We start from the raw sequence: 27999 nt of genomic DNA, 5'->3' as shown, positions 1-27999 counted from the left end.
AGAAAGGGGCGGGCTCGGGGGCGCAGCAGGGTGCGTTTCGCAGGCCGGAGCGGCGGGCTGCTGTGACGACGATGAGGGAGGGGGGTGCGGGCCGGGCCGCTGCGCCGGGCGCCGCGGGGGCGTGAGGCAGCGCCGGGAAGTCCCGCGGGAGGGCCGGGCCGAGCCGGGAGCCGGGCCGGCGATGCGGAGGTGAGTGCTGCCGCGGCGCCTTGCTCGGTGGCGTCGGGTAGGAGCGAGGCGGCCGTCCGGGGCCCGCGGCGGCGGGAGAGGCCCTCCGCGGTAGCCGGACCGGCCCGCGCCGCCCCGGGCCTTCCCCGCGCCGTGCCGGGCGGAGGGGGCCCGCGGCCCGCGACGAGGTGCGGCCGGGCCGGGCCGGGGGGGGGGCGGCGGCGGCGGCGGCCCCAGCTCGGGCCCTGCCGTGAATTCCCTGCGGTGCCGCGTTAACTCCCGCTATTCTCGCTTGAGAAGCGACTCGGAGCTTTACTGCCCTGCTCAGGACCGGCTAGAGGAGTACGGGAAACGCTGAAAATGGGGGGGGGGCGGGGAATTAGTGTTTCCAAAAACTTAGCTTTACGTTGACCGCTGTCTTGCAGGTAAATTGTATGTTGCATTTTACCTCGTTAGGCAACGAAGAGATATATCAGTCTTTTCATTGAACGCTGCCACTCGTTACTGAGCAAAGCTGAATACAGTTTGGTTTTTCGTTTCGTAGTATGGATACGTGCGGTTTGTTTTAGTTAGAGGGCTTGGTGTAGTGTTGACGGAAGGGTTGTCAGCAGAACGAGTGCTGATTGCGTGTACCTGGCAAAATCTAGTGATGCCAGAGTTAATCTTCTGGCAGTTGGTAATTGTTTTCATTTTTCCTGTAAAATAGAGTATTTTTATCAAAATGATAAAACCTTGAAAAATCCAAAGTTAACTGCCATTTGTAGAATTTCTAACTGAATTTTTCTTTTTAAAATTATAATACCAATACACACACGTTTATATTAGGTAATATTTTAACCTGTACTTAAAGAAAGAATTTCTGTTTTTTTTCCACCTTTGACTTGTATTGCAGTCATCTAATTCTGTATAGCTTAAGCTGCAACTCTGCTTACTGCTAGTTTACCTTCCTCCTCTTGAAAATGTTTTTTTGGACTGTTCAAGAATATTGCTTTGCTCTTCAGTTGTTTAAAACTTGGCATTTAAAGTGAAAAGTTTATAAGAAACAATTTGAACAGCTTATACTAGCCTCTTTGTTTTATGCTCTGAATTCAGGCTACAGCATTGCATGTTCATGTTGAAACCTGATAGCCAGTTCAAACATCTGTTTGGTTCATACAAGGCTATTGCAGCATAGAGACCAAGTTCTCGTGTTTCAGAACAAACCTCTTCATGGTGAGATGACCCCCGGTAGTGGTGGCAGTGACTCAAGCAGGGAAAAAAAGGAAGCTAGGGAACTTTGAAGTCAGGCAGTTTATCGTGGCCTACCTCTGACACTTTTCAAAATATCCAGTGTTGCAGTCATAGTTCTAAGTGTTTTGCCTGTTGTTTCCCAAACTAACACTTGCAGGTCTGTGATGATGGTTGTGCACTCTCTGGTACGCAGGAGGCTTTAATAGTCACTGTTATGTTGTGCAGTGTAACCATAACTTGTTGCTAACCATAATTTGTCTAGTTCCCAAATTAGTTCGTACTGGGGCCTGATAGTGTTTTCTGGTCTTTATCTGACAAATATGTACTGTTTATTCAGGGATGTGAATGTACTTTACTTGCAGCATAACGAGTTCCATTAAAAATGTAAAAAAAAATCTTAATCAGTGAAGCTTTTTGTGCATATATATTTCTGACATATTGATAGAAGTTAGCATCCTTTTCAGCAAGGTTTTCTACTGTTAAGATACTAATTTATTTGTTGTATGATTAAAAAAGAGATTAAGTTTTTAGTTAGATCAGTGTAAAGTAACTAACATACTTGTCTTTGGGGGGTGGAAACTGGTAGTAAATAAGTTCATAAGGGAAGGCTTTTTATATAGCAGTAGTGAACCTTGCTGTTGTAATGGAAAAACTTTTGCTGCTGCATTTAGTGACTTAATGTCACTGTGGATGACTAGAGTTTTGAAAAGCTGACCACAGATTTTCTAAAGTTATTATATAATCTAATTGCAGCTGTTAACATTTTCCCACTGAATTTATTACTACTAAGCCCTTTAAGATTATGTAACATTGCAGCAGTGGACCAGCAAGCAGACTATAATTTTTTTAATAGCTGCAAAGAAAGCTTCACTTGATGCATTCATCTTTCTTTTTGCTTAAACTCTTGAACAGACTTCCCTATTAATATCTTGCTTCCATACGTACTTTCTCAGATGTAAATGAATTGTTTCCACAAGGGAAATGTGTAAGGCTGTGACCCCTGTAATGTCAGATGTATTTACATTTGCAGTGTATTGGGAGTTGGTTAACTTTGTGGAATAGCTTGCAAAAAGGAAAGTTAAGTGCCTTTGAAAGGTGAGAGCATAAAAGGCAACTGTGAAGAACAGGACAGTATCTTGCTGCCTGTCCCAGCCCCTCAGTGTCTGGAAAAAGCAAGGGGGGGAAAATAATAGATAAAACTTGATTCTTAATGTCTGAGTAGACATATGAAAGCTTACAGTCACTTATTCATGTTTCCTTTAGATGGAAAAATAAATATATCTGTTGTGTTCTTCTCAACTCCAGTATAAAATATTATTTCAATCTGATACTGCTGGTGGACAGTCTGTTGTATGGGCTTTATATTTCTTGATGATTGTCTCTCTAAAATAAAAACGAAGACAGTAAATATTTTTAAACTTGGAAACAGCTTGACAGTCTGTTTACCAGACTTTATATTAAGGAGGTGTGAAACAGTCCAGATGCTGTGCCTCAGATGTGAATTATTTTGAAAATGCAAACACTTTAAAACACATCGATTCTACAAATTGTTGCAGCATTAGTGTGATGACACTGACACCCATGTATAATGTTGGTGAAGATGAAACTCGTGCACTTTCAGGATTCGAATGGCTACGTTGTACAAGAGGGTCAAGTAGGAGGCTTAGCAGTTCAGCATAGAAATGTTTGAATTCCTAATGGTTGAAAAATGTAACTTTTCTTAAATTCTAAATCCTCTGACGGTGTTACTGTTTTTCTTTGGAGAAAGAGTTTTGTTAAATACTCTTTTAAACAGGAGGTGAAAATAATTACAATATGACTGACTTACTAAGATAATTTCTTCCAGAGTATTTATATAACTGAAGTTGATATATTTCCTACTTTGCTGAAGTGATTTATCATTCTAAAATGATAAAAAGGAAAGCTTCTGGACTTGTTTTCAGAATTGGATGTTGCAGTGCAGATGCGCATTTTTTTTCATACTTTGTTTATTGCGAACTGGAACAACCTATTTCTGTTATTTAAAGAAATGACTATTTCAAATGCCTAACTTTCCATTTTCTGATCCTCTATTACATTGACACAGTTTTCTACTTTAGTGCACTAAAATGTTATGCCAAGGATGAGAGATGCGGTATGCTTCAGCAGAAATAGTCAGTCATTAAAGATGGGAAAAGATCTTCATAGCAGGAAGCTTCCATAAAATACTGTTTGTAAACTCAAGGAGAATATTTTTCCTGTTCCTCTGAAATTAAGTTTTCTTTCCTTTTTACTTATATATGGTTGCTCTATTTCATTACAGTTCATTACAGTTTTTCCATAGCCCCTTGCTTCAAGGAACTAGAAATGGAAAATTTTAAGAAAAATACAGCAATAATAAGTAGGAATGGGTGTGGGCATGATCCACAGAACACAGGCTGTTATGATCCACAGAACACAGGCTGTTTGAGACTGTATTTGCTGTCCCAGATCTCACTGAAGTATTTTTACTGTATATGAGTGGGGCTGGTCATAGGTTTAAGTAATTTGCTGTTCTACTTAGATCTAACTGTAGTTCCCCCAACTTAATATTAACTTTATTTTTGTTTATCCTAGGCTTTCTGCTCTGGATTTGGTTCTTTTCAAAATGAATACTGAATCATTAAACAAAGATTGGACCCTCCAGTAGAATTTTTTAAAATTCAGTGCAAATAGGTCAACAGCTCCTTTTCTGCTCCTTCTTCTTGGAAGCATCTACGCAACTTTTAAAGTTTTGATCACAATGAATTCGGGTTTATGGAGTCAAGAAAAAGCAAGTTCATCCTATTGGGAAGAGCGGATCTTTTACTTGCTTCTCCAAGAATGCAGTGTCATAGACAAGCAGACTCAAAAGCTCTTGAAAGTGCCGAAAGGTAGCATAGGGCAGTTTTTTCAAGACCGTTCTTCTGTAGGGCACTCCAGAAATATTCCTTGTAAAGGCAAGAAATTACAGATTGGATTAAAGATTCTGGAACAACCTCATGCAATCCTGTTTGTGGATGAGAAGGATGTTATAGAAATAAATGAAAAATTAGCTGAGTTGCTTTTGGCCATTACTAACTGTGAGGAAAGATACAGCCTGTTTAAAAGCAAAAACAGATTAACTAAAGGTGTCCAAATAGATATTGGCTCAACTGTTAGAGTACAGCTGAGATCAGGAGATGATAAATTTCCTGGAGTTGTTCGCTTCAGAGGACCCTTGTTGCAAGAAAGGTCCCTAACAGGGATATACTTTGGAGTAGAGCTGCTGGTAAGTTTCTTGCTTGTGGGGAACATGAAATCTTTTATAAGATAAAGTAGAATAGTTTTATTTAGATAGGTAGTCATGTTAAGTTGTAGAAGCATTGCCACACCTTAAAATTGTGTAATCTTTATTCTTTTCACAAATATTCTCTGTTACTAAATCCCTTTGAGCATGGCAAGTACCCAGCTCTCAGATCTCTCTTAAGCAAAGGGGTTGAGTATTTTGGTTTTCCCCGCATGTGGCAACAATGCATGTACAGGACACTATCTGTAAATGTAGGTTTAGATTTTAGGGTTGCTGCTTTTTGTAGGGCCTTGGAGGTCAAATGACAACTAGTTAAGATTACAGAATGGGGCTGTCGTGTGCTGCCAGTGTGAAGGTTAATGCCTGATCTGTTCTAGTATACAGGGTTAGATTCAGGAGAGTGCCACTCTTGCGTTAGTATATTTTTCAAAGTCCTGTTTGAACTTTTTGCAAATTCTCAGCAATTCCCACTAAGAACCTTAGGGAGTATCAGGCCTGAGCACTTCTGAAGATCTCTTCCCTTTATTTGGCATCTCAGTGGGATTTTTGCAGGCTTAGGATTCATGTCTAGTATGAAGTAGTCTTGCCTTGATCTGTCAATAATTAGATGATGGAAGCAAGACTTGCAGCTAAAGAAAGCATGCTTCTCCAAGTGAGGATGGGAAAATCCTTCTGCCTGTAGCTGCTCTCTGATCTAATGGTATCTTACCATTTGTTCACCTAAGATGGACAACATGCATTTTTGCCACAAATTCTGACTTATTCTCTGATGATAGTGTGTCAGGCAAATTCTTACTGTGATTGTTCCAAAACCAAGGATTATACTACTGTTTTTTATACTAGCCTGCTTTTGCACAAAATATACTGTTTGGGGTTTTTTCTTCTCCCTCTGACACTTAGGAAGAAGGTCGTGGCCAAGGCTTTACTGATGGACAGTACCAAGGCAAGCAGCTTTTCAGATGTGATGAGGATTGTGGGGTTTTTGTTGCTTTGGACAAACTGGAGCTGGTGGAAGATGATGACAATGAACTGGAAAGTGATTATGCAGCTCCAGTTGACGCAATGCAGGTAGAACTTCCTCCTCTGGAGATCAACTCCAGGGTTTCTCTGAAGATAGGAGAGAGTATAGAGTATGGGACAGTTATATTCTGTGATGTCTTACCAGGAAACGAAAGTTTAGGATACGTTGTTGGAGTGGACATGGTAAGAAAATAATCTGACTTTAATAATTTTTTGCATGTGTGTTAGCTGGTAAATTACATGCAATATAGAAGAGGAGACATTATTCACAAGCTACTTCAGTGGAGGCTGACACAAAAATGGGAAATAAACACTTATGTTCAAAAATGCCCCATGGTAATTGTTTTTGACCTCAGGCAAATAGTATCCTATTTGATGCTGAACAGCTTAGGAGAAATACTCTGGTTACTCTGAGGAGCCTCCACTGAGCTACTTGCAGTGTTAGATATCCGTCTTCAAGTAACAGAGTTGAATGTTTGTCTTGTGAGACTGGCTTTGTCTTACCTATTTTTTTTAAAAAGGCTGGAATGCTTTTTTTTTTATTTATACTTGCTTTTATGTAACTGTTTGGTTCATATGACTTTGTTGTGTCGTAAAGATACTGAGTTTTTAAGAACAACATCTGATCTTTCTAGAAAATGTGAAATTTAATTGTCATTTAAAATTATTTCTAGCAGCCTGGGAATTTTTAAAATGAACTGCTTCCAAATTCTTGGTAGTTGAAGGTGTGTAGGTTGGGTTTTTTGTTTGTTTTTGTTTTTTGTAGAATAGATGCTTTCATTTTCTTGATTGTAGTAGCAGTTAGATAACACACAAACTGTTCAGACTTGCATATAAATGATGTATTTTGTTAAAGTAGGAAGTATTTTTTTAAAAAAAATAAGTTTATATTTTTGCATTTTTAAAGGATTATAATGTTTGACTCTATTCTAAATACAAAGTTTGTTACAGGGAAAAGTCGTCACTGTTAAACCTTTCATTTCCTATTTCTTACCATAAATGGTTAAACATGTTCCTCAAGTGGTATATGTACATTCTGTAAGAGGCAAATCTTTTCTTGGGAAACATGCGAGATTTCTTTTATTTATTTTTAGGATAATCCTATTGGAAACTGGGATGGAAGATATAATGGAATACAGCTGTGCAGTTTTGCAAGTGTTGAAAGTACACTCCTTTTGCATATTAATGATGTTATACCAGGTATTCTCTACTTTCTTGACCAGAAAGCATGCTTTGATAATGAACATAGCCTAGGCATAGTTACATGGCTAAAAGAATACTGTGGTATTACAGTATCTTAAATTCACTTGAATTAGTTTCACCTTTTGTTTTTGATATTTCTCTTTGGTTTCTTCTTTTTCTCAGTCACAATCTTACTAGGGGAAAGGATTTAATATAGAACAGTATTAGTGCAGTGTCATATAGTATTCAGAATACCAGTGTGCCTGAATATGTGCGTGTCTGCAGCAGGAATCTTACTCTTGAATGTTGTTCCATTTATTCAAGGAATTTACATATCTTGGCTTGGAAAGCTGTCCTTTCTGTGGTTGAGATATAAACATTTTGATAATATTATTTATGCATTCTATGCAGCTTAGTGATACTACCCATTTGAAAGAGTAAACACTTGAAAGATGTTTCTGAGATATCTGTAGCAAGACTGTGCACAAATTCTCTATTCAGAAATATTCACCGAGTCATGTTAACTCTTATCTACTACAGTTCTTCTTTCTCTATTACATGAGGGTGTTTCAAGAAGGGCACAGCTGTAAAGGTTTGTTTAGGTTATTTGGCTCAAACAAAGTCCTTAGGTGGCTATAAAATATGCAATTCTGTGATTCTTTTTTGAAGAAAAAAAATTCATGTAAGCATTTTTGTTTGCACTCTATCTGGAGTCATGGGCTAATGCTGAGCGCAGCTTTGTAGCGTGTGTAATCTGAAATCATTGCTCTGTCTCTCTTCAGTCTGGCCAACTTTTCTTTCTGAATACGTTCGGACTGAGAAGGATGCAGTGTGAAATGTTACATATGCTCAGTGCTTCTAAGATTGCCAGTTTGTGTATCTCTCACTTCTTTCTTTTAGCTCAGATGCGTATTTTTAGGTTCTCTTTTCTCTGGAGAATTCATGGGGTTCCTCCATTATTGGGGAAAAGAACATTTGCTATAATTGTGTTGGGTGGAAAAAAATTTTTCAGAACTTCACACTTTTGTTTCCAGTATTGGAAGCATGCACATACATCGAAGAACCTGTAGTCAGTCTATTTAGTTTCTTCATTTCAAGAAACACAGGTAGACTTCAAAGTAAAGTAGCTGCTGATGTGATAGAAGCATTTCCTGCTTAGAGACAGAAGATGTTGGTTACGTACCAGATAGGGTTTTGCCCTACCCAGTTTTGAAACTTGCCATACCAGATCCAGTTAAATTTCAAGTAAAGTTTCTCTGACATAGTGAAGCAAAGAAAAGAAAAACTAATATGTTATTCATATACCACATCTTAGAAACTGTGTCGCAGGACAGGAGACCTCCCAAGCTTGCCTATACCTCAAGAGGTGGTGGTGACAAAAGCTTGTTCAATCATAGTAAACCAAAAGGTACAGGTACGTATGTGAAGTAACTTTCTTTAGACATGTCAGATTAGTTTTCTGTTTGAAGAAAAAATGTGGCCTTGTATTTTCTATCACTTTATTTATTCCTTCTGTAACATATCAAGTTAATTTCCTCTGAGGTAGTGAAAGCACAGAATATTAGCAAGCACCCCCTTTTTTCATTATGAATCTGGTAGGCAGTTTTCAGATTCCATTAAAGTACAAGCAGAAGTCAAGACTACTCAAAATACCTTCATGTTTATGAAAACCGGTTTGAAGTTTAGTGAATATTCAAGGACATAATACCTGGTTGTCTAGTATATCCAGTTCAGGGCCTCATTCTGCATTTCTGAAAGTGTGGGGTGTTGGTCTTACCTCTGCAGCACTAGAAACTTTCAAGTTTTTAACCCTGGAGCAGATGTACTTAATAGTGAAATTGTTAATCTTGCTCTGATTCAAAACCAAAATTGAATTTCCCAGATTCATGGGATGGGATTGGAAGGGAAAGAATATTAAAAAAAAAAAAAAAAAAAAAAAAAAAAAAAAAACCACCACCACCAACAAAAAAACAAACTTCAGTGTGTTCTCCTTTTACTAGTGACTATTTTGGGTTATAGAATACTAATGACAGTAATATTCTGTAAACCTTTGTTCTGGTATTGAGTGTTGACAGAGGTCATCTTTGCTGAAGTAACTGTGGTTACGTGTTGGCACACGTAGCTGTGTGGAATTGAGTCTGTAGTTTGATTACTCTGAAACAATTTGTCTTAAAAACAAAGTTAAAAATGTTTACTGTCAGCTGTATTTCAAACTGCTTTATGTCCATAATTTATACTAATGAAGAATTTAACATTCAAAGGGTATTCTCTGCCTTGTTTTTCAGATTCCTGACTTAAAATGTCAGATTGGAGAATTAACTAGTTTTAGGATAAACTGCTACCTTGTTGCAAGCTTAGAACTGTTAGCTTTGGTGTAAGGCTTGCTGTCCTGTGGAAAGGCAGTTCTGTCTGATTCAAAGTACATTAACAAATTTATATTATGAAATACGACCCTAACTAGCATTTTATAAATGGAGATGTATATCTTCAGTAAAACATGCTTTGTTTTCTAGGCTCTACCTCTGAACCTGGGAATAGAAACAGATCTGAAGTCTTCTACACATTAAATGGCTCATCAGTTGATTCTCAACCTCAAATGAAAACAAAACCTCCATGGTATATTGATGAAGGTAATAAGAGATGATAGTCTTTTATGTAGGCATGCACTTTATTTCAAAAAAAATAGTATTTATGTTCTTTAAATAAAACAAGTAGTAGTTTAAATTAAAAACAGTTGGAATGTAGCTTCTTAGCAGAAGACATGCTGTATCGTGAAACCCCATGAAAACGTACTCTTTGTCTTATTTGACAGACCCGTCGGTTTTATCCTGCATGTAGATTACATTCTTGGAAATGTGCGTAGCTCTGTGGGGATGTGTATGTCTTGCAGGCAAAACAAAAGCTAAAGCACACTACTTAGCTACAAGGAGTATAAGTCTTCCTTCCAAGCGTATAGTGTGATTTTTATTTTGACTGTCTTGTAGTTAATGTTACAGATCTAAGGGAATTTTAATATTGTGCCATGCCAGCTGATCAGTCTGGACGGAAGAAAAATATGACTAAACATACATATTCAGTAGCTTTTTTTAAAGGCATTTCTGAAAATAACTTTGAGTAACTGAATTCTTATGTGGAAGCACAGGCACATGTACCCAAAGCATCAGTAAGCCTTGATTTGCTTCCAGATCCAGTGCAGTGTTTCTTTCTGCTGGTTAACTTTTCCAAAGTGTGGCTCTTTGGCTCAGTGATTGAGGGGAGCAAATACTAAATTGTAATATTAATTTAGTATGGAAACATAGTGGTAGTAGTCCCTGAATTCCAGGAGCCATAAAATAAAATGGGTTAAAATTGGTCTTGGTTGCCTAAAAAAAATGTTAAGCTTGGAACTCATTTAAAAATTAGCTTGTTATAATAATACTTAAACTGAACAAGGAAAGTATTCTTTCTAGAAAGGAATGTGAAAGTGAAGAGTTTTTTGGGTTTTTTTCCTTTTTTAATTTTTAGATACTAAGTTCAATTTATAAAGCAGTATGGGGAGAGAAGGTAATGAAGTAGCAGCTACTTGCTCTGTAAATACTGGTTGTTTGTTATAGACCATCTAGAGAGATGAGAGAAGATTAAAAAAAAAAAAAAAAAAGTTGTGCTAGTACATCTAGTTGTGATCTCATTTATCAAGCACTGTATTAGTCATGACTTATTTAAATCCTTTATTCACTATGGGTACTGACAGATTCCTTGTGCTAGAACCAAAGTATTCTGTGATACAGCCAGGGGAATAAGCACTCTTCCAATTTCATCTCAAGTCTGCAAGCAATTACTCATCTCTATATAAGCTGTGAGCCAAGTCCTTTCTTGAATCACACTGACCACTGATTTTTCACTACTTTTGCCCATTACAGTAATAATCTTTGGGGGTTATTAGCTTGTGTTCAAACACAAGTTTTAGCATGGGGTTAAAGAAAAAAGAAAAATCTGTTTTCAATCTAAACCTTCCCATAGTTTCTGGCTAGCATCTCACAACTTGCGTTAGAAAAACTGTTCTCCTTGCTTCTTGGTTTCCCAAATAACCACCAGTAGAATTATGCTTCCTCAGGATAGCTGTTCAACAGGAGGTGCTTGCATCTTCACTTAGATCTGTGATTTTGACTGAGCTTAAAAAAAAGGAACTGTCTCAAAGGTGGGTGGGTGAGAGTTCCCCTGTTCCACCTGAGGGAACAGAAGATATTTCTCAGGGAAGTCTCATGCCTAGAGAGTCTCCCAGCAAGCTTGTTTCCATCGGTTGTAGTGAAAGCACCAGGGCTACATGGTGTTGCCTCAGCCAGGTGGTCTCTCCAGTGTTGCCCTGTGCAAGCATGTTCATTTATGTTTCCCAGTGTTACTACATCCTAGCCAGGACACCCATTACATTTGATCTAGCTTGTAGTTGCAGACACATTTATTGTTTGACAGCTGAGTCTTCTCTTTGCTAGAGGGGGAAAAAAATTTAGTTAACATCTTGTTTGTTTCTTAACAGTTGCTGAAGACCCTGTAAAATCACTCACTGATTCTTCTCCGGGATTTGGGCATTCCTCACCACCTCTGCAGCCACCTTTAACCAGCTCTGTCTCTACAGAAAACAGATTTCACTCCCTCCCTTTTAGCTTGACAAAAGCCTCGAGTACTAATGGTACTATTGGACACAGTCCTCTCTCTTTATCTGTTCAATCAGTCATTGGTGATGTAAATACTACAGCTAACCAGGAGAGTCCATCAGCAGCAGGTCCTATCAGTAACTCGCATGGTCTTGAAGCGGGTTCCCTGGCTGAGGTTAAAGAAAATCCTCCTTTCTATGGAGTAATCCGCTGGATTGGCCAGCCCCCTGGAGTAAACGAAGTATTAGCTGGACTGGAACTGGTAAATATAATATGAAAAATCATAGTTTTATTAATTACCTGTATCATTAGTTTTGTAGCTGAGAAATGGAGTCTGTATACTCTGCAGAAGTCTGGAGGAGTTTGTCTAAACAAATTGTCCTATGATCTGCTTATAACCTAGGTAAAACTTTAAGCTTAAACTTTTGTGGCTGCATCAGGCCATATTCTAAGATGGGTTTGTGTCACAAAGAATAATTGAATTTGTAGAATTAGTCACTTTTAGTCGCTTTAAAGAAGTGTCCTTTGCTCAGCTTATAAAGATGTTTCTTGAAAAACTATTCAAGCATATCCATTGCGTTCTCTTATAAAGGCTCTGTGAGCTGTGGATCTGTATAAGATGCCCCTGCTCTAACAGCCCTTAGAGTATGAGGCATCTTGCCAGCCCCCCCTGCTTTTGCACATAGCAAATGTGCAGACTGTCAGCGTGATAACAGCGATCTCAGTAATCGATGGTAGCAGTCTTGGTACTGACAGATGTGTGTTTGTGTTTTTACAGGCTGCTTGTAAATTCACAGTTGCTACAGATATGAATTGCTGTAATGTACTGAAATTTACTTTATGGTGACTCCTTCCCTAGTTGTGAATGGCTATCAATTATATTAATTTCCTTTGTATGCAATTAGGGATATAGAATTCTTTTTATTTTGGGGCAACTTTCAGTAAAATTTCAGATGGAGCTCTGTAGAATTGTATGTAAAACAACATCTTTAGCAAAATAAGTGAAATATGACTGGGATTTCACTTGGTACGAAGAATCCTGATATGTACTCATGTGTGGTTTTAAGATGAAGCTCTAGCTTTAGTTTGACACAGACATTCTGAGATTGTATTTATGGATGATGGTATATGTTAAATTTGGGCCTTGAACTTGCCTATATTGAATTTCTGTTTTAATATCTCATAATTGTTATTAAGCAGATAATATATCTTAAACGATGTTATCACAGATACTTAAATTATTTATTTTTCAGACTTAAGCTATGTTGTCTTTCCTTGGTGTACGTGTTGTATGTTTTGAAGCAGGCAGTTTTTCTGTGCAGACTAAATTATGCTGGAAATACTCTGCCCAAAGCTTAATGTTTTTAATTTAGCCCTAAAAGATGTCCAGTTGTGCGTGTTCTTTCTAACTATAGAGGGAATCTGGAGAAATTAGCTAGCTTAGATTCTTAAAATTGACTAGGTTTAATTCTCACTGTCCTCTCCCACACCCTACAAGTTTCCTCTTATGCAAAAATGAGTGTTTTTTATTTTGTATGGAGAGAAAAATACACATGAAGAAAGTGTCTCAATCTTCTCAATAAATCAAGTTGAAGAACACCTCAGCTGAAGCCTTATAGTAAATTGCAGGAACACTGTATATCAAACTTCAGAATAACTGAAGGATGACTTATGGGCAGCTACTTTATAAAACATCTCATTAGAGTTCTAGAAAGAAGAAAAATAATGAATTCTCACTTTCATTTTCAGGAAGATGAATGTGCAGGTTGTACAGATGGAACATTTAAAGGAACTCGATACTTCACTTGTGCTCCAAAGAAAGCCCTTTTTGTTAAACTCAAAAGCTGCAGGCCAGATTCCAGGTTTGCCTCACTGCAGCCAGTTTCCAACCAGATTGAACGCTGCAACTCTCTAGGTATTGAGTTTTTTCTTATTTACTTATTTATCAGCTGGGAACTGACATGGATTTTAGTTTCAATTATTCCTGCCATATGTACTTAATAATATTGAACACTTGGAAATCTGTACAGGTATTGCTTAAATGAGATTAATGGGTAGATCAGGCTGTATAGAACATAACACTTTGCTGAATTACTTATTTATACTTTAAAACAAGAAAATATTCATATGTTTAAATTTTCTAAAATTAAAGGGTTTCTTATGCTCTGCGTCTTTTACTTTAGAAGGGGTGAAGCAATTTTGCCAAAAATGCTACTGCAACTCCAGCATTATGTGACTGCAATTTCACAGACAGAGGCAGTTATTTTTCTATAATGTCAGATGATCTTTTTTCCTAAATATTAAAATAGAAAAGTGTATATTTGTGGTGAAGGTCAGTGATGGAAAACTTGAATTGTTTCTAACTTGAAACATTTTAGATTTTTGGGATCTTGTCATACTGCTTTGTCAACAGCAAAGAAAGAAGTTTCTCCGTACTTGTAAGGTAATCTGAACAGAGTGCTTAAAATGGGAGGAGAACTTAATTCCTGCTGAATAAAACTTATATCAGTGCTGCAGACTTTCAAAAGTACTCTTATGTGCCTTGTCAGTGGAATTTAAGGCCCTCTTTTTTTTTTAAAGAGAGTGAGTCTCAGTTACAATAAATGGTATTCTAGTCCAGAAAAGGAATGCTTTACACTAAGACAACACTTAGCCATAAAACACTAATAGGAAAATCTTAGAGGATGAAGTTTGAGGCTTTAAAGTGTCTTTTGAAAAAAATATTTCAGCCTTTGGAGGATACTTAAGTGAAGTGGTAGAAGAAAACACTCCTCCAAAAATGGAAAAAGAAGGTTTAGAGACAATGATTGGAAAGAAGAAGGGTATCCAGGGTCATTACAACTCCTGTTACTTAGACTCCACCTTATTCTGGTAAGTTTATTATTTGTATAGTAGATCCCAAGGTATGGGTGAGAGGGAGGTATGGTAGAAATGCAGAACACAGAACCTTTAGTTGTAACGACAGTCTTTATTACTATTGTGTGTCTTACGAAGTCAAGCATTGTACTCTTTGGTACATAACTATGTTTTTTCAGTTTCAAGGAGTTCTGTGGTACGTGCTGCTTAACATGGAGTGCTAGTCAACCTTCCCAGTGTCCAAGCTGTACTGGCCTTATGTCTATGTACTCTTTTGACTGAGGGTGTCCCTGAGCTGCAAATGGTTGAAGGATGAAAGAGTGCTGGGGAAGAAGTGTCTCTTATACTTGTTCTTAGTCTTGCCTGGACATTTGCTTTTGTCTGCTGTTGGAGAAAAGATACTGACTTAGTGGATCTTTGCTGTTTCATACAGCTGTGTTGTCCTCTGTCTGTAATTATCTCTTTTTGCCTTTATTTAATTCTTTGGTTCTTCCTGTGGCTTTAGTTGGTTTGTCTTATACTGCTCAGGCACCTGAATGGTTCTGTCTTGCAGAATCAAAATAACCTTTCTTTCCTTTTTTCGTTGTAGCCTGTTTTCTTTTAGCTCTGTTCTAGACACAGTGTTACTCAGACCCAAAGAAAAGAATGATGTAGAGTATTATAGTGAGACTCAAGAGCTGCTGCGGACGGAGATTGTGAATCCTCTTAGAATGTAAGTGAAAGACAAAAGGCTAGTCTCTGGTCTAATATAAATTTTATGGTAAATCCTGCTGGCTATGCTTTCTTGTCACAAATCTGCTGCTGCTCGACTGTTAATTTTTTGGAGTATTTTTACTTGTTCTTAATGGTAAACTTAATGTAATTGAAAGTAATTATTTTTAATGTTTAAATATTTTTATTAGCATTTGTTATTTGTGAATGGAATCAGCATGAAACTATTGTAAAATTTTTATAAGTATGAGTACAAAAGCACTGCTAAATACAAGTTATGATGTAAATCTGAATGTTGTGAAGGAGCATGCTTTCAGTGTTCTTGACAAGAAAAGTTTGGGTTATTTTATGTGGAGTTGCACAGTTCGTTAGATTTGGAGGGGCATTTAAAGAAAACTTTCACTAATGTTTGCATATGGAATGCAAGTGGCCAAAACATTTTTATTAAACTTAACATGAGTTTTATTTTTTTTAGGCACAGTGAACAAAGGAAATATGGCAAAAGTATATATTATGTTATTTGTCTTCTGCTTATTTTTTTTTTAAACCTGCGGTTAACAGTTGTAGTTCTGAAACTGTAGGCTATCAATGAACAGTTCATTATCAAGTTTCTCTTCTGATTCTTGGAATAAATTCTGGTTTCTGAACCCTTCATAAGGATGTATATACGTTACCTGTTGTGTTCCAAGTTTCTGTGATATAGATAGTAAGATACACACAGAGTAGCAGAAATCTCAAGTGGCTGAGAAGACAAAAGTCTTACTTTTCCTACCTTTCTGCCATGTTTAAAACTTTCTCTGCCGTTTCTCTAAAGTTTTAGAGGAAAAGACTGAATGCTAAAGCTTCAGCTTCTCACGTCACCAGTACGGTTCTGTATCTCTTTCTCAAATGTTGACTTTTTTAATGACTTCAGCGGTTGTACTATAATATGTGTCATTCTGAAAATGATGTATTAAGCAGTGCATGTTTGTGTGGAAACAACACAGAAATGAGTAATTGTGTAGTTGACTAATCAGAAAACAGTTGTCCTTCTGGTAACTTAATGTTTTAAAAAAAGCTTTTGAAATTTTTGCAAGAAAACTGAATGCTACACTTAATTCGTGGTGCACTTAGAAAACCATGAGTCAGGTTGAATAGGAGGAGTCAATACATAGCTACTGTTCACAGTTAAAGAAGGATCTGAGAACCTGTTTCAACATTCGATTAAGTTTTTGTTTTTCTCCTGCTCTCCTGACTTGATTAGAAACTATTTAATACCTTATTAAACCATTTATTTTAGATATGGATATGTCTGTGCTACAAAAATAATGAAACTGAGGAAAATACTTGAAAAAGTTGAGGCTGCATCAGGATTCACTTCAGAAGAAAAAGGTAACTGGGAGATTTTCCTTTCTTTGAGATTTGTAAGAATTGTACTAACAAGGAACTTAAGTACCTTGCTATGTTTTTCCAGTACAAAACATACGAATATTTCTTTGTAGCAGTAATCTCCTTACTAGAGACCTGAGCGAACGCTGGGTAGTAAAAAGCTCTTTTCTACTACCTTAGGTGTGTGAGGAACCCTATAGCCTAACAGTTTCTGCAGTGACAGCCTGTCACTGTCCCTGCAAAGAGAAACTCCCTTCTAGTATGTAGGGGAGATCTAAGGCTTCTCTTCAGAAATGAAGACTGATAAAGTTGGGGACTTTGTCCTCTTTCAGAATGTCACTTTCTCTGAGGAATGAATTTTCCACCACCACATTTCATCATTACAATGTCTATGTAGTTTAAGTGCAAGTCGCACTAGAAAAATTAAATCCCAACCTTTTGATTTTCTGCTGCATATGATTAATTATCATTGTGTTATGTAGCTGTTTCTTTTTTGTCTGGGAGAACACTAGGTTCTTTGTAAATGCTAAATGCTAGAAACCAATATTTATTGCGGTTAGTGACAAAGAGAAATATGCCAGAAAACTTTCAGTGTTGGGGGAGAATAGACCTCTGGAAAGCTAGTGTTTGCTACACCTTGATCAGAGAGCTCAGTCTCTAGATAAATTTTGTAATACAGCATATTTTCCTGTAAGTGCTACTGTCACTACTCCTTACGTCTCCTCTGCAATTTTACTGTTTTATTTTGAATGCTCTTTCTTCTGGAAAGATTCTGTGGTGCCAAGTGATTCCTCTGCAATACAGAACATCTTTTTAACCTTTACTAGCAAGCCATGTTACCCAGTTAAGCCTATATCTTTTATTAGGGCTATTTGATGCTAAAAGACTAAATGGAGGTTTGTCATGGAAGCATTCATAGTTTGTCGTAACCTTACAGTGCTGCTGAAGCTGTAAAAATAAATTATTTTTCCTGTTAACATAAAACTTGTCATTAAAATAAATTATCATTTTAAATCAGTATTGAACGCTGTCTGTTTTTACATGCTAACAAGACTTTATTTTTTCCCAGATCCAGAGGAATTTTTGAATATTTTATTTCACCATATTCTAAGAGTTGAGCCCCTGTTGAAAATAAGGTGAATTTTTGTTGTTGTTGAACTCTTAGAAGTGAATTTATCTATCTATAGAGGCTGATGGGGAGTGAGGGGCTGCTGCCTTCCATGCTGAGACAGACCTTAAAGCACCTTTGACTTGTGATTCATATTGCCAATAAGATTTGATGTAGTAAAGTTGTATCGACAAACCTGATGATTTTGCTTACTGTTGGTGGCTTTGCCCTGCTAGTTGTCCGTTGTGAAAGCTTGTGAAAATGGTCATGAGGACTGGACAAAGATCCCCTACCCTAGTGCTGTCTACCTGAGAGCCTTAGTTTTTCCCTATTAGCTATGCTGCAGAGGGGCTAGTGTAAGAGGACTTTTTATTGTGGCCTACAGTTTGTAGCTATTTATTTTGGGGCAAACTGCAGAGATTGCAGAAACAGTGTTTAAGTCATGGACTCTGACTTGTATTTCCTCAAGGCTTATGAAAATATTTGAATGGTTTGCTGTAATCAAGCTTTGTTTTTCTTTCTTTCTGAAAAATAAGAGATTATGGCATTTATATATGCCTTTGTTCTGACTGTAGTGCTAAAAAGGTTCAACCCCTTAAACTCCCGTAATGGAGCTGTAACAGAGGTGGGGATTGGTGCCCACTGCTCTTATTCCGCTTGCTGGGACCTGCTATGCCCATGTTCCTGACATACTCAATGACAGCAGCATTGTTGCAAGTGATTTCCCAGTAGTTTTTTGGTCCTTTTGTCATGATAGGAATTGCATTAATTATATGTTGCTGTAGTGTGTGCGAAGTGTTCACAAAGTGTGCAAAGCTGCAGAGAGATACGGGAACTTGGACACCAGAAGAAGTGCTCAGAACTAACTAGCATGTTTACACGGTACTGTAGTCTGCTGTGTAGATGTAATTTACGTCTACTGTGGCTATCTTCTGTGGTATTTCTGTAGGGAAACTTTGAAAACGCTTGAAGGGGTAAGAGTTCAAGGCATATCGTGAATTGAGAACTCTATTCCCATTTCTGCCTAGACAGATGTCTGCATTTTTTGGCCACTGTTAATTTTATGAAAACAACCCCAAAAACTTCAAGCATATAATTTAGCCTATATAGGAAAGTATGTGGGGTTTTTTTTGTTTTTTTGTTTGTTTGTTAAAGAAAATAACTTGCCATATCATGATACAGTTGTTACTTCATCATTTCAGTTCTGTGAACTGCAATGAGCTGAAAAACCATTGCGGCTAATGGAGATATTTCAAAGTAGAGAGGATAGCATGTAGGGTGTAGAGGATGTATAGTAGATTTTCTGGTAGATAATACTATTCTCCCAGTAAAATACAGCTGTTACAGTAGATTTTCAGAATCTGAATTTTTAATCTGTTTTTAGATCAGCAGGTCAGAAAGTACAAGACTGTTACTTCTATCAAATTTTCATGGACAAAAATGAAAAAGTTGGAGTCCCAACGATTCAGCAGTTACTGGAATGGTCTTTCATTAACAGCAACTTGAAGTTTGCAGAGGTTGGTGACAGCTGTTGCTTTGCATCTTACAGCTTACTTCCAGAAGTGATGATACCTAGATTTTTACCCATTTGTCAGTGGGATGAAAATGGGATTTGGTGTGAAGAGAGAATGCAGACATGTTGTTAATGAAAGTACTAGGTCAGTGGTGCAGGTTGCTTATATTATAAAAATATTTTAAGGTTGGCTTAATGACATGTATCCTTTGGCTAAACAGACAGAAGTAATTTAGTTTAAGCATGACTGGATGTTATTGTATTTGACAATGATTTGGATGCTTGTTTCCTGTTTTTTTTTAGTTACAGTTTCAAAGATCTAAATTTGTTTTGGTTACTGTCTCAATTTTAAAGTCAATGGGCCACAAAGTCTAAGTAGCATGAAGGTGGTCATAGTATTACCTGTAAAGCTCTGTAACTTCAGATAACTATCCATCTCATTACATTATATTCTGGCATTTTATGTAGGCACCTTCTTGCCTGATTATTCAGATGCCTCGATTTGGAAAAGACTTCAAAATGTTCAACAAAATTTTTCCCTCTCTGGAATTAAATATAACAGATTTACTTGAAGATAGTAAGTATAACATTGTAATGTGTAATGAAAGTGAGTTACTGAAAGTGACTTACACAGTGAAAGTAAGTACTGCTGCATTTTCTTTTATATTTAACTAGTGGTGCTGCTAAATGAGAGTCTCAAACTGAGGAGGAATTATTCTAACCAGTAAACTCCCCTTTTTCTTCCTCATGTCAATTAAAAGCTGTGATTCAAAATAATGTATAGAATGTAATTTGCTTGATTATTATTTTCTCTAATTTTTGTGTCTGTATAAAACTATACTTGTTATTTCAAGACATAGGGTTGTTAAAATTGAGCAAAATGATTCATTAAATGAGGATAAGTAAACTTAAAGGCAGGGGTTAGCACCAAGGCTGGTTAACAGGAATTTAGTGTTGACTCAATTTCATTAGTCGTCTTCAGTTTGCATTGCGTTTCTCTAAGCTTTTTTGTCATTAGTTTAAAAAAAATACTATTTTAAAGCAGAAGAGAACTGAGATTGTGTGAATTCAGCATGTAGTGATAGTTTTGAACTATAAATGTCATCTTTGTTTATATTGGCAGACCTAAATTTCTAGCACTCGTAATTGTCCATTGAACAAAATTGATTAGTGCCTAGTTCTATTTCTTTCATTGTATTACCTAAGGAAAAAATACCTGGTTTTCAATTTGAAATAAGAGTTAATAGAACTGTTAAAATTAAAATAATCATCTAAGCTTTGGCATGGAACACTGTTGTGACCTTTTCACCAGTTTATGCTCTTTATTTACTTGCTAGTGTTGACAGACTTAAAAGCTAAGCTAGCTATGCCAGTATGTTGAGAGAGAACTAACTTGATTTGAAAAGCCTATTTTTACTTGTTACATCTAGTTAATGCACCTTAATGTTTATCATCTTCTCTCTTTCACTCATTAGAAATTAGGTCATATGATGGTCTATTTCTGCTTTGCTGGGCAATCTAGTTTTAAGCTTTTCTAATCTAGGATTTTTTCCTACATTTAAAATAATAATTTGCACTCCTTTCCATATTACTGTCTTTAAACAAAAAAGGCCCCCAAAGCTGGAGACTAATACCCTGTTTAAAAATGCAGCTCCCAGGCAGTGCCGTATATGCGGAGGGCTTGCTATGTATGAATGCAGAGAATGTTATGAAGATACTGAGATTTCTGCTGGGAAAATCAAGCAGTTCTGCAAAACCTGCAACACCCAAGTAAGCTGTCTTTGTTAGTCTCTTTGGGTTTAACATAAGTGGTGTATACTGTAATAATCAAAAAGAAGATATAAGAGTTGTAGCGAGACTTTCTCACCAGTGCTACTATAATTGCCTCTGCCAAGTAAAGTGTAGCCGTCAGTGACAAATCACGATTTCCACTTGACGCTGCAATGCATTCATCAACAGTTTCTCACTGTAGACATAGCAACTGCTGTATCTAGCACTGAATACAGTGGAGAGGTAGTAATAGCAAGCAGCTTGGAATGTGTTCCATGTGCCTTACTTTAAATCACCATTTTACACACATGCTACCTTGTTTGAATCAATAAATTTATGATATACAAACATTTAACGTTTAGAGCTGTTTGGTAAATTGCATGAAGCAATCATAGTTGTGGCTTGTTTTGAAGTCGGAGCATGGCAGAAAATTGCTGCATTAAGTCTGACCTCCCTTCTGACCTTAGATTTGACTTTTCTGGGCAGTATTGAACTACGCTGGTGGAGGGGGAGAAATGTTACTGTTGTTGCAGTTCCTTCTCTAATGCTGTTAATCTTTAATCCTTCTCTTTAGCTTTGTCTGCCACTGAAACAAATAATCTTGTGCGTTTTTTTTCTTCTGAAATATCGCTTCAATTGTAGGTTCATCTTCATCCCAAGAGACAGAGTCATAAATTCAATCCATTGTCACTTCCTAAAGATCTGCCAGACTGGGATTGGCGACATGGTTGCATCCCATACCAGAAGATGGAGTTGTTCGCTGTTCTCTGCATAGAAACAAGCCACTATGTTGCTTTTGTTAAATATGGGAGGGATGACTCCGCCTGGCTTTTCTTTGACAGCATGGCAGATCGGGATGGTAGATCATTAATTATTCTCTTATTAATTTTCTTTTAAAGTTTTACCTGTATTACTATTTTAAACTTCAGTGCCTATTTTTTAACTAATTTGGGGATGTTATCATCACTTAAAGTTAAGTATTTGATGTAGGGACACTAATCTGACTCGGCCTTTCCTCAGTATATTGATCTCATAGGAGCCCCTAATTTGCATGGTCTGAATTCCACCTAGATTAGATGCCTCAGTAAGTACAGAAGTAACTGCAGAAGTTTTCCAGAAGTATTGTTTGTGCATTCTTCTATACCTTGCAAGTTTGGCAGAGATTTTATTTTAAATACAGAGCTGCAGGAACCTTCTTTCAGTCTACACTTAAGTGGATGTACACAATTATCAGATGGCATGCAAATATTATTTCTACAGCTTTGCTTAAATGACTCAGTTGTCTTTGGAATAAAAGAAAGAAATAACAAAATCAATGCCACTCCTTTGGCTCTCTCTAGAGTTAGCAGTGGGAAACTGTTACCCTGTAATAATAGGACTGTCAGTAAATCAAGTGTTCTCTTACTATTGCATTAAACACTGTTGAAATAAGGACACTATGTTCAATTCTAGTGCCTGAGAAAAACAGTAATAGATGCAAGTGTCACTCATAGTAAGAGTTGTTTGCATGGAGAATTCTTGAGCCCCTCTGTTGTGGTGTGATTTCTTTGGGGCATGGAGAAGAACCTTGCCTCCTGCTGAAGATGAAACTGCCGCAGGATTAAGGTCTCTGTCATCTCCATATACCCAGAAGGCTATCAAGCTTTGTTTTGAAGTGCTTGAAATATGTATGACTTAAGCCTATTAAACTATTTGATTTCAAGACTGTAGATCACATGAGATGCTCAGTGGATACGTCTCCTTCTGATCTCAGTTTTTTGTGTCACAAGTACTTTTCTCCAGCTGGTGAGATACTACAAGCTAAAATAAATGTCTGCTGGGGAGCAGTATCATGGATATCCATACTGCCTTTTGAATTTGCTCATTTTTTTACATGGAAAATAGCCAGGAGCAAATTCTGTCGTAGTCTTGCAAGTCAGGTACAGATGGTCATGGCATATAATAATCATCTACTGTTACCAGTTGTCACTTTATTAAAAAGTCTGTTATTTGAGCGGGAGTGTGTATTCAGGTCAGTCTCCTAAAGTTGTACTTTAGTGTTAACAAAAAAAACCAAAAGTTCTTGTTCTGGTGGATTTTTTTTGTTTGTTTTTAGCTAGTAGAATATGCAAACTTGCAGAGCAAACCTTCTGAATAAGAGGTTAAATACCTTCTCTGTTTTTTCTTACTCAATTGGATATTTCAGAGAAATGATGTTCTTTAGAAAAGCAAATAATTATGCTTGACGTTACTTTCTTATACTTTGAAGTCCTTGTGCCATTTAGAACACATGAAGTAGTTATTTAAAGGCTAAGCTTAATATCAGACTTAACTGGTTTGAGTTTTTTAGACACTACAAGATACTCTGATGGCAACTGCAGTTTCTGTTGAATGATAGTTTTTACAAATTTACCCTGCAGTAGTGCAGAATGACAGGTGCAGATTTCTTAGAAGGTATTTTCAAGAGCTGGTGATGTTGTCATGATTGAAGTACAATATAAAGAGTACATACATGCACATGCTATTCTAATCTACTTTTTTTTCTCTCTGTGTATAAAAGGAGGTCAGAATGGTTTTAACATTCCACAAGTTACCCCATGTCCAGAAGTTGTTGAATACCTGAAGATGTCTCTAGAAGAACTGCATTCACTGGATTCCAGGAAAATTCAAGGCTGTGCACGAAGACTGCTTTGTGATGCTTATATGTGCATGTATCAGAGTCCAACCATGAGTTTATACAAATGAACAATGTTCTCTGGAAAACTGAAGAAACAGTGCAGAGACTTCTGCTGTTGCATTTGCTGCACTCCTTGGTTAGTTGTAATGCAGCCGTTGCTGGCAATGGATGCGACGACAAGAAAGAAGCTGACTCTGAGAAAAAAGGATTAATGTTCCAAAAACTACACGTGGAGTTCTGTCATTGAAGTATTTAAGCATTTTGCACTCTAGGAAGTGTGCTTGTGTGTGTTTGTTTTATAAACAAAGTCTAAATGAAGTTACTAAAACTTAAAGCTTTAAGTTAAGTGCATTGATTATATACAGACTTTTTTTGAAAATTAGAAGCGGAATTGTATCAGGAGAAACCTCCTTTGTCCTTTGAGAATGTAAAGATACCGTGTTCTCACTCAGTTTATTTCTGTGGACCAAGGATGATGAATCTCTTCTGGTCCCCCCCAACACCTGTGCCCTGCCACCACCATCCCTTCCTCCATCCTTTTAACACCATAGATTAACTGCCTTCAAGAGAGAATAATTTCTGCTTTAATAGAACACATTTTAAATTGTTCATTGCATATTAGTTCTGTTAGCAGTCTACTCCTACATTATTTTCAGTTCACACATTCACATTTTTAAAAACTAATATCCATTTAAAGATATAATTCCTTTCTTGTGAAAATCAAGCACACAGATTTGATATCTGTTAAGTTAGGATTTTTGGAGGGGAGAGAGGAGAAGAGGGTATTGAGGGGAAGCATAATTGCTGAAACAGAAATGCAAGTTAACAGATGTCTTTTTCTAATTGTCTATTTTTAAAGAAACAAAGCAGACTGGAACAGAACAGCAAATAGGTACAAATGATTGGAGAACAAAACAACAAAATATAGATTGCCTCAGGGAATGTTACTGAAGTGGACTGTAGTCCTTAGTAAAACAAAGTTGACTTTTTTACAGTATGTTAAGCTACTGGGAAGAAAAAATACACAGATATTACATATTTCCCTCATTTGGGGGATTACTAATGAATATTCAAAACCTTTGCCTGGAACAATGAAACCAGAAATGAAAGTAGTTAGAGCTTTACTGGATACCAAGTAGCTAATGAAAACTCACCAGAAAAGCTACAAAAACTGTATCAATGTAAAATATTATACTTGGAAGTCTATTGGTTCCAGTTTGCAATGAAATGCTGTTTTAGTTGCTTTTTAACTACTTCTGTCTACACTGATTAGCAAACATGCAACACACATATATATATATGTGCAGACAGTAAAATCTGGTTGTACAAATAACATTGCATATATGAGCTGTACATTTTCGACTCTAAGATGTTTTGTGTTGAAAACTTCCTCTTTGGGATCAAGTCTGTAGAAGGAAAGGTCATAAAATGTAACACAGGAAAACCCACTTTGATCTGCTGTTTTAAAGACAATGGAGACTGATTCCGCATTGTAGAAAATGCGGTTACTTTGTGGTTCTTGAGAAACCTAAAATACTTCTTTGGGACATGCTTTACCCTAGGGCAGCGTAGAGCAAGATTTGAAAATTACACTTGAAGGACTAAACCTGTGAGCTGTAAGACAGCAAAGCTGTACTGAGAGAACTAGTCTCTTGCATTGGCTGCTGGATGAAGTGTGCTCTTAATTTTTCACTCTCAAGAGCCAGGAAGCTTTCTAAAGTAAGTATTGCTGTTGCTTTGCCTCTAACAGTCTCTTGGCTTCCATGGTCACTTTCCTCATTTATATAGTCCGTGCTCCTCAGTAAAGCTGAATCTTTAGTTTCACTATCACTTAGAGCTCCTGACTCCTCTTGAAAAATTTCAGAAAGGCTTTAGGTGATGGATTCTGTAAATGTTTGTGTCAGTGGAAGAGGTTATTGTCCATTGGCTCCTCCTTGGCTACGTACCATCCTGCTCTGGGACAGAAGCTGCTGATGCTCAGGTCTGTTGACAGAGATGCCATGGAAGCATCTCCTAGGGAAAATTAACCAAAAAAGACTAATCTGTAAAGGGTGCATCTTGTCTAGGCCAGTTTGTGGGCTAGAGAACATCTGTGTAACCTGAGCAGATGGTGTGGTAACTCATCCTATTGATGGGTTGAGGATGATGATACTGAAGAGGAAGTCTGGCCACAGTTTCCAGGTATCGTAAGTGAACTTTTTAAATAAAGCAAACAGGCAAAAGGGGCCTTGCAAAAAAGGCAAGAATAATTCAAATATGAAATAAACTTCTAACTCATTACCTACAAGGTTGCCTTGTTCAATACCTTAATCCCTCTAGCCCCATCATGACTCTCCACTATACAGTGGTTGAAAGTAGTGTCCTCTTACGAACAGGAAGCAAGCATAAAGGATTTAGAAAATGAACAAGCACAAAGCTGTGTAAAAACAAGACCAACTTTGAATATCTGGAATTTTTCTTTCTTCCCTCTAGATTTGTGTAATTTTCCTCTATGCGTTAACTTTTGTATGGGCTGGCTTCAGCTCTTGTACCCTCTCCTCCCCACAGTTTCACAGGCGTCACCTTAAGTTATAGGTGTACTTGCCTCTTCTTGCCAGTTCTCAGTTCAGAGGTGCAGTCTTTGAGCTGCTATGACCAGAGGGGGAGAGTTGGGCTTGGCAACCATTTTAAAGTTTTCTAGATGAATAATCCTGTAGTAAAATATAATCCACCCTTTTTCACAACTGCAAATATTTGATGACTCCAGTTTTTCAGAATGCATATTCTATTAGTAGAAGTGAATTACAATGCAGAGGTGTAAATGGACTTTTTGGCTCCTGGCCTCTAAGCTTTTGGCCTTTGATTGAAAATGGAAAAGAAGATATTTGAACTCTTGCTGTGGTATACATACAGAACTTACACACAGAAAAAACTGAGGGAGTTTAAATGTAGTATTGCATACGCTTTTTGGTGACTAATACTGTGTTTTGAAATGCAGGCAGTCCTGCATTTTGTATTACTTTATATTATTGCAAAACAGTACATAGTTTTGCAAACAGTATATGGTTATATGATTAGTTTATTATTAAGAAGGCAGAGATGTCTTCTATAGGGTAAAAAATGTTGGTTTTGACAAAGAATCTTTTTTTCCTTTTAATCCAAAAAGCTTCTAAGTATTGCTTTATGGTGTGCTTCTGTATCAGACCAGAGATTGACAGTGTATGCAAAATGCTATGGAAACTAACCCTAATTCTGGTTTCCTTTCTTGGAAGGGGTTATACAGGCAGAAAACTATTTCACTGTGACAGGAAACCTGTAAAATAAGTTGTATACAAGAGTAATATTAACTCTTCAGGCTTCAGAATATATTGTAGGGGAATTGAAAAAGTTATTTTTGAAGAAACAGCCTGCATTTTAAAGCATCCACTGCTCTTAAATGTAATGCCCAAAGATTCCCATGACCAAGCACCCAACTTCTATGTTTAGTCTATCTGGGAACCTTCCTCCTCTGTTTTGTTTTGTTTTTTTTTAATGGTAGATGTAACCATAAATTAATAGCATTTAGAGTATTACTTCATTGTTCAGCTCTTCAACATTGCTAACAATGGCCTTAACCTATGAGTAGGGAAACAAAGTTCCTGACAGCCTGCAGAAATGTAAAGTACCTTTTGATAATCAGGAAGAAAAACTGCACCCCTATACTTAACTCTCAGCCCCCACTCCACTGATCAACTGTAGAAATAGAGGGCCAAAGTCAATGGAAAACTGAACAAATCACTGCAGTACTTATTTTGAACCTAGGGGATAAAGAGAAAGGGTATTAATTAGAGGAGCTGCCTTGCACATTGTTCAGAACGGTGTAGGCTATGTCGAGAGTGCTGCCATCCTCTGGTGTGGGAGATGACTGGAGGAAAAAATCCCTACGTTCAGTTAAGGTCTTTCTAATATATCTGAGACACTGATTCTGTGCGCTTAAAAGCATAGTACTGTGTTTTACTAAATAGGCTGAGAGATTTCCAATTTAAGCAAGTACTGTCTGTAACAGGAATTACTCATAATCGTAACTGTTTGGTTTATTTCAATGCACTTATTTTTTTTGTGCACTTTATACTCTGCTGATTAGATGAACTTGGTAACCATGTCCCTAATGATAGCCTGTTTAATACAATGTTAAGGCACAACATGCTGCAGATAAGAACTTCATGGTTTCAGAACTGAGCTGGTGTTAAAAGGCAGCCTTGAAGGTGGAGTGTATTTTTACCATTGTAACAAAGCATGTTTTGCTGTGCTCTTGATATTTTGCTAAATAAACATCCCATGTTTTGTGCACCAGTAGTTTCTTAAACTTAAAGATGCTATCTCAAAGAATTGGTTAGGGAAACAATTGTATCAGGTTGCCCTGGACTAGCCTTAATTTTTTTCTTTTCTTTTCAATAATGTTAGAGAAATGAGCTGCTGCTGGAAAGGAATGTACTGTGTGCTCTCTCTATTAATATTAATTAAACTTATCATTCTTATGGA

At 37.2% G+C, this 27999-nt stretch overlaps 1 protein-coding gene across 2 annotated transcripts; it reads left to right on the top strand.

The window, feature by feature from the left end:
• On the top strand, nt 1-27999 carry CYLD (CYLD lysine 63 deubiquitinase). 2 transcript variants are annotated; one of them, XM_026102187.2, is made up of 17 exons: nt 1-189; nt 3994-4666; nt 5585-5752; nt 6799-6904; nt 8202-8300; nt 9400-9516; nt 11400-11779; nt 13267-13432; nt 14247-14388; nt 14963-15085; nt 16364-16455; nt 17522-17588; nt 18945-19077; nt 19542-19650; nt 20725-20843; nt 21486-21702; nt 23383-27999. In XM_026102187.2, exons 2-17 carry the CDS (start codon nt 4160-4162, stop codon nt 23565-23567), a joined length of 2730 nt encoding a protein of 909 aa, XP_025957972.1. In that variant the 5' UTR covers nt 1-189; nt 3994-4159; the 3' UTR covers nt 23568-27999. The 2 variants fall into 2 exon arrangements, with proteins under 2 accessions (XP_025957972.1, XP_025957971.1); XM_026102186.2 differs by having other exon boundaries at nt 5585-5887.

Source organism: Dromaius novaehollandiae, chromosome 13 (assembly GCF_036370855.1).
Source record: "Dromaius novaehollandiae isolate bDroNov1 chromosome 13, bDroNov1.hap1, whole genome shotgun sequence".
NCBI lineage: Eukaryota > Metazoa > Chordata > Aves > Casuariiformes > Dromaiidae > Dromaius > Dromaius novaehollandiae.
The sequence above is the reverse complement of the archived record's forward strand: the minus strand, read 5'-3'. Positions and strand labels throughout refer to the sequence as shown.

Coding starts and splice junctions, on each gene's coding strand:
- CYLD (XM_026102186.2), top strand. CDS start 4,160: ATGAATTCGGGTTTATGGAGTCAAGAAAAAGCAAGTTCATCCTATTGG. Junction 5,888..6,798: donor ACGTTGTTGGAGTGGACATG/GTAAGAAAATAA, acceptor ATTTATTTTTAG/GATAATCCTATTGGAAACTG. Junction 21,703..23,382: donor CAGCATGGCAGATCGGGATG/GTAGATCATTAA, acceptor TGTGTATAAAAG/GAGGTCAGAATGGTTTTAAC.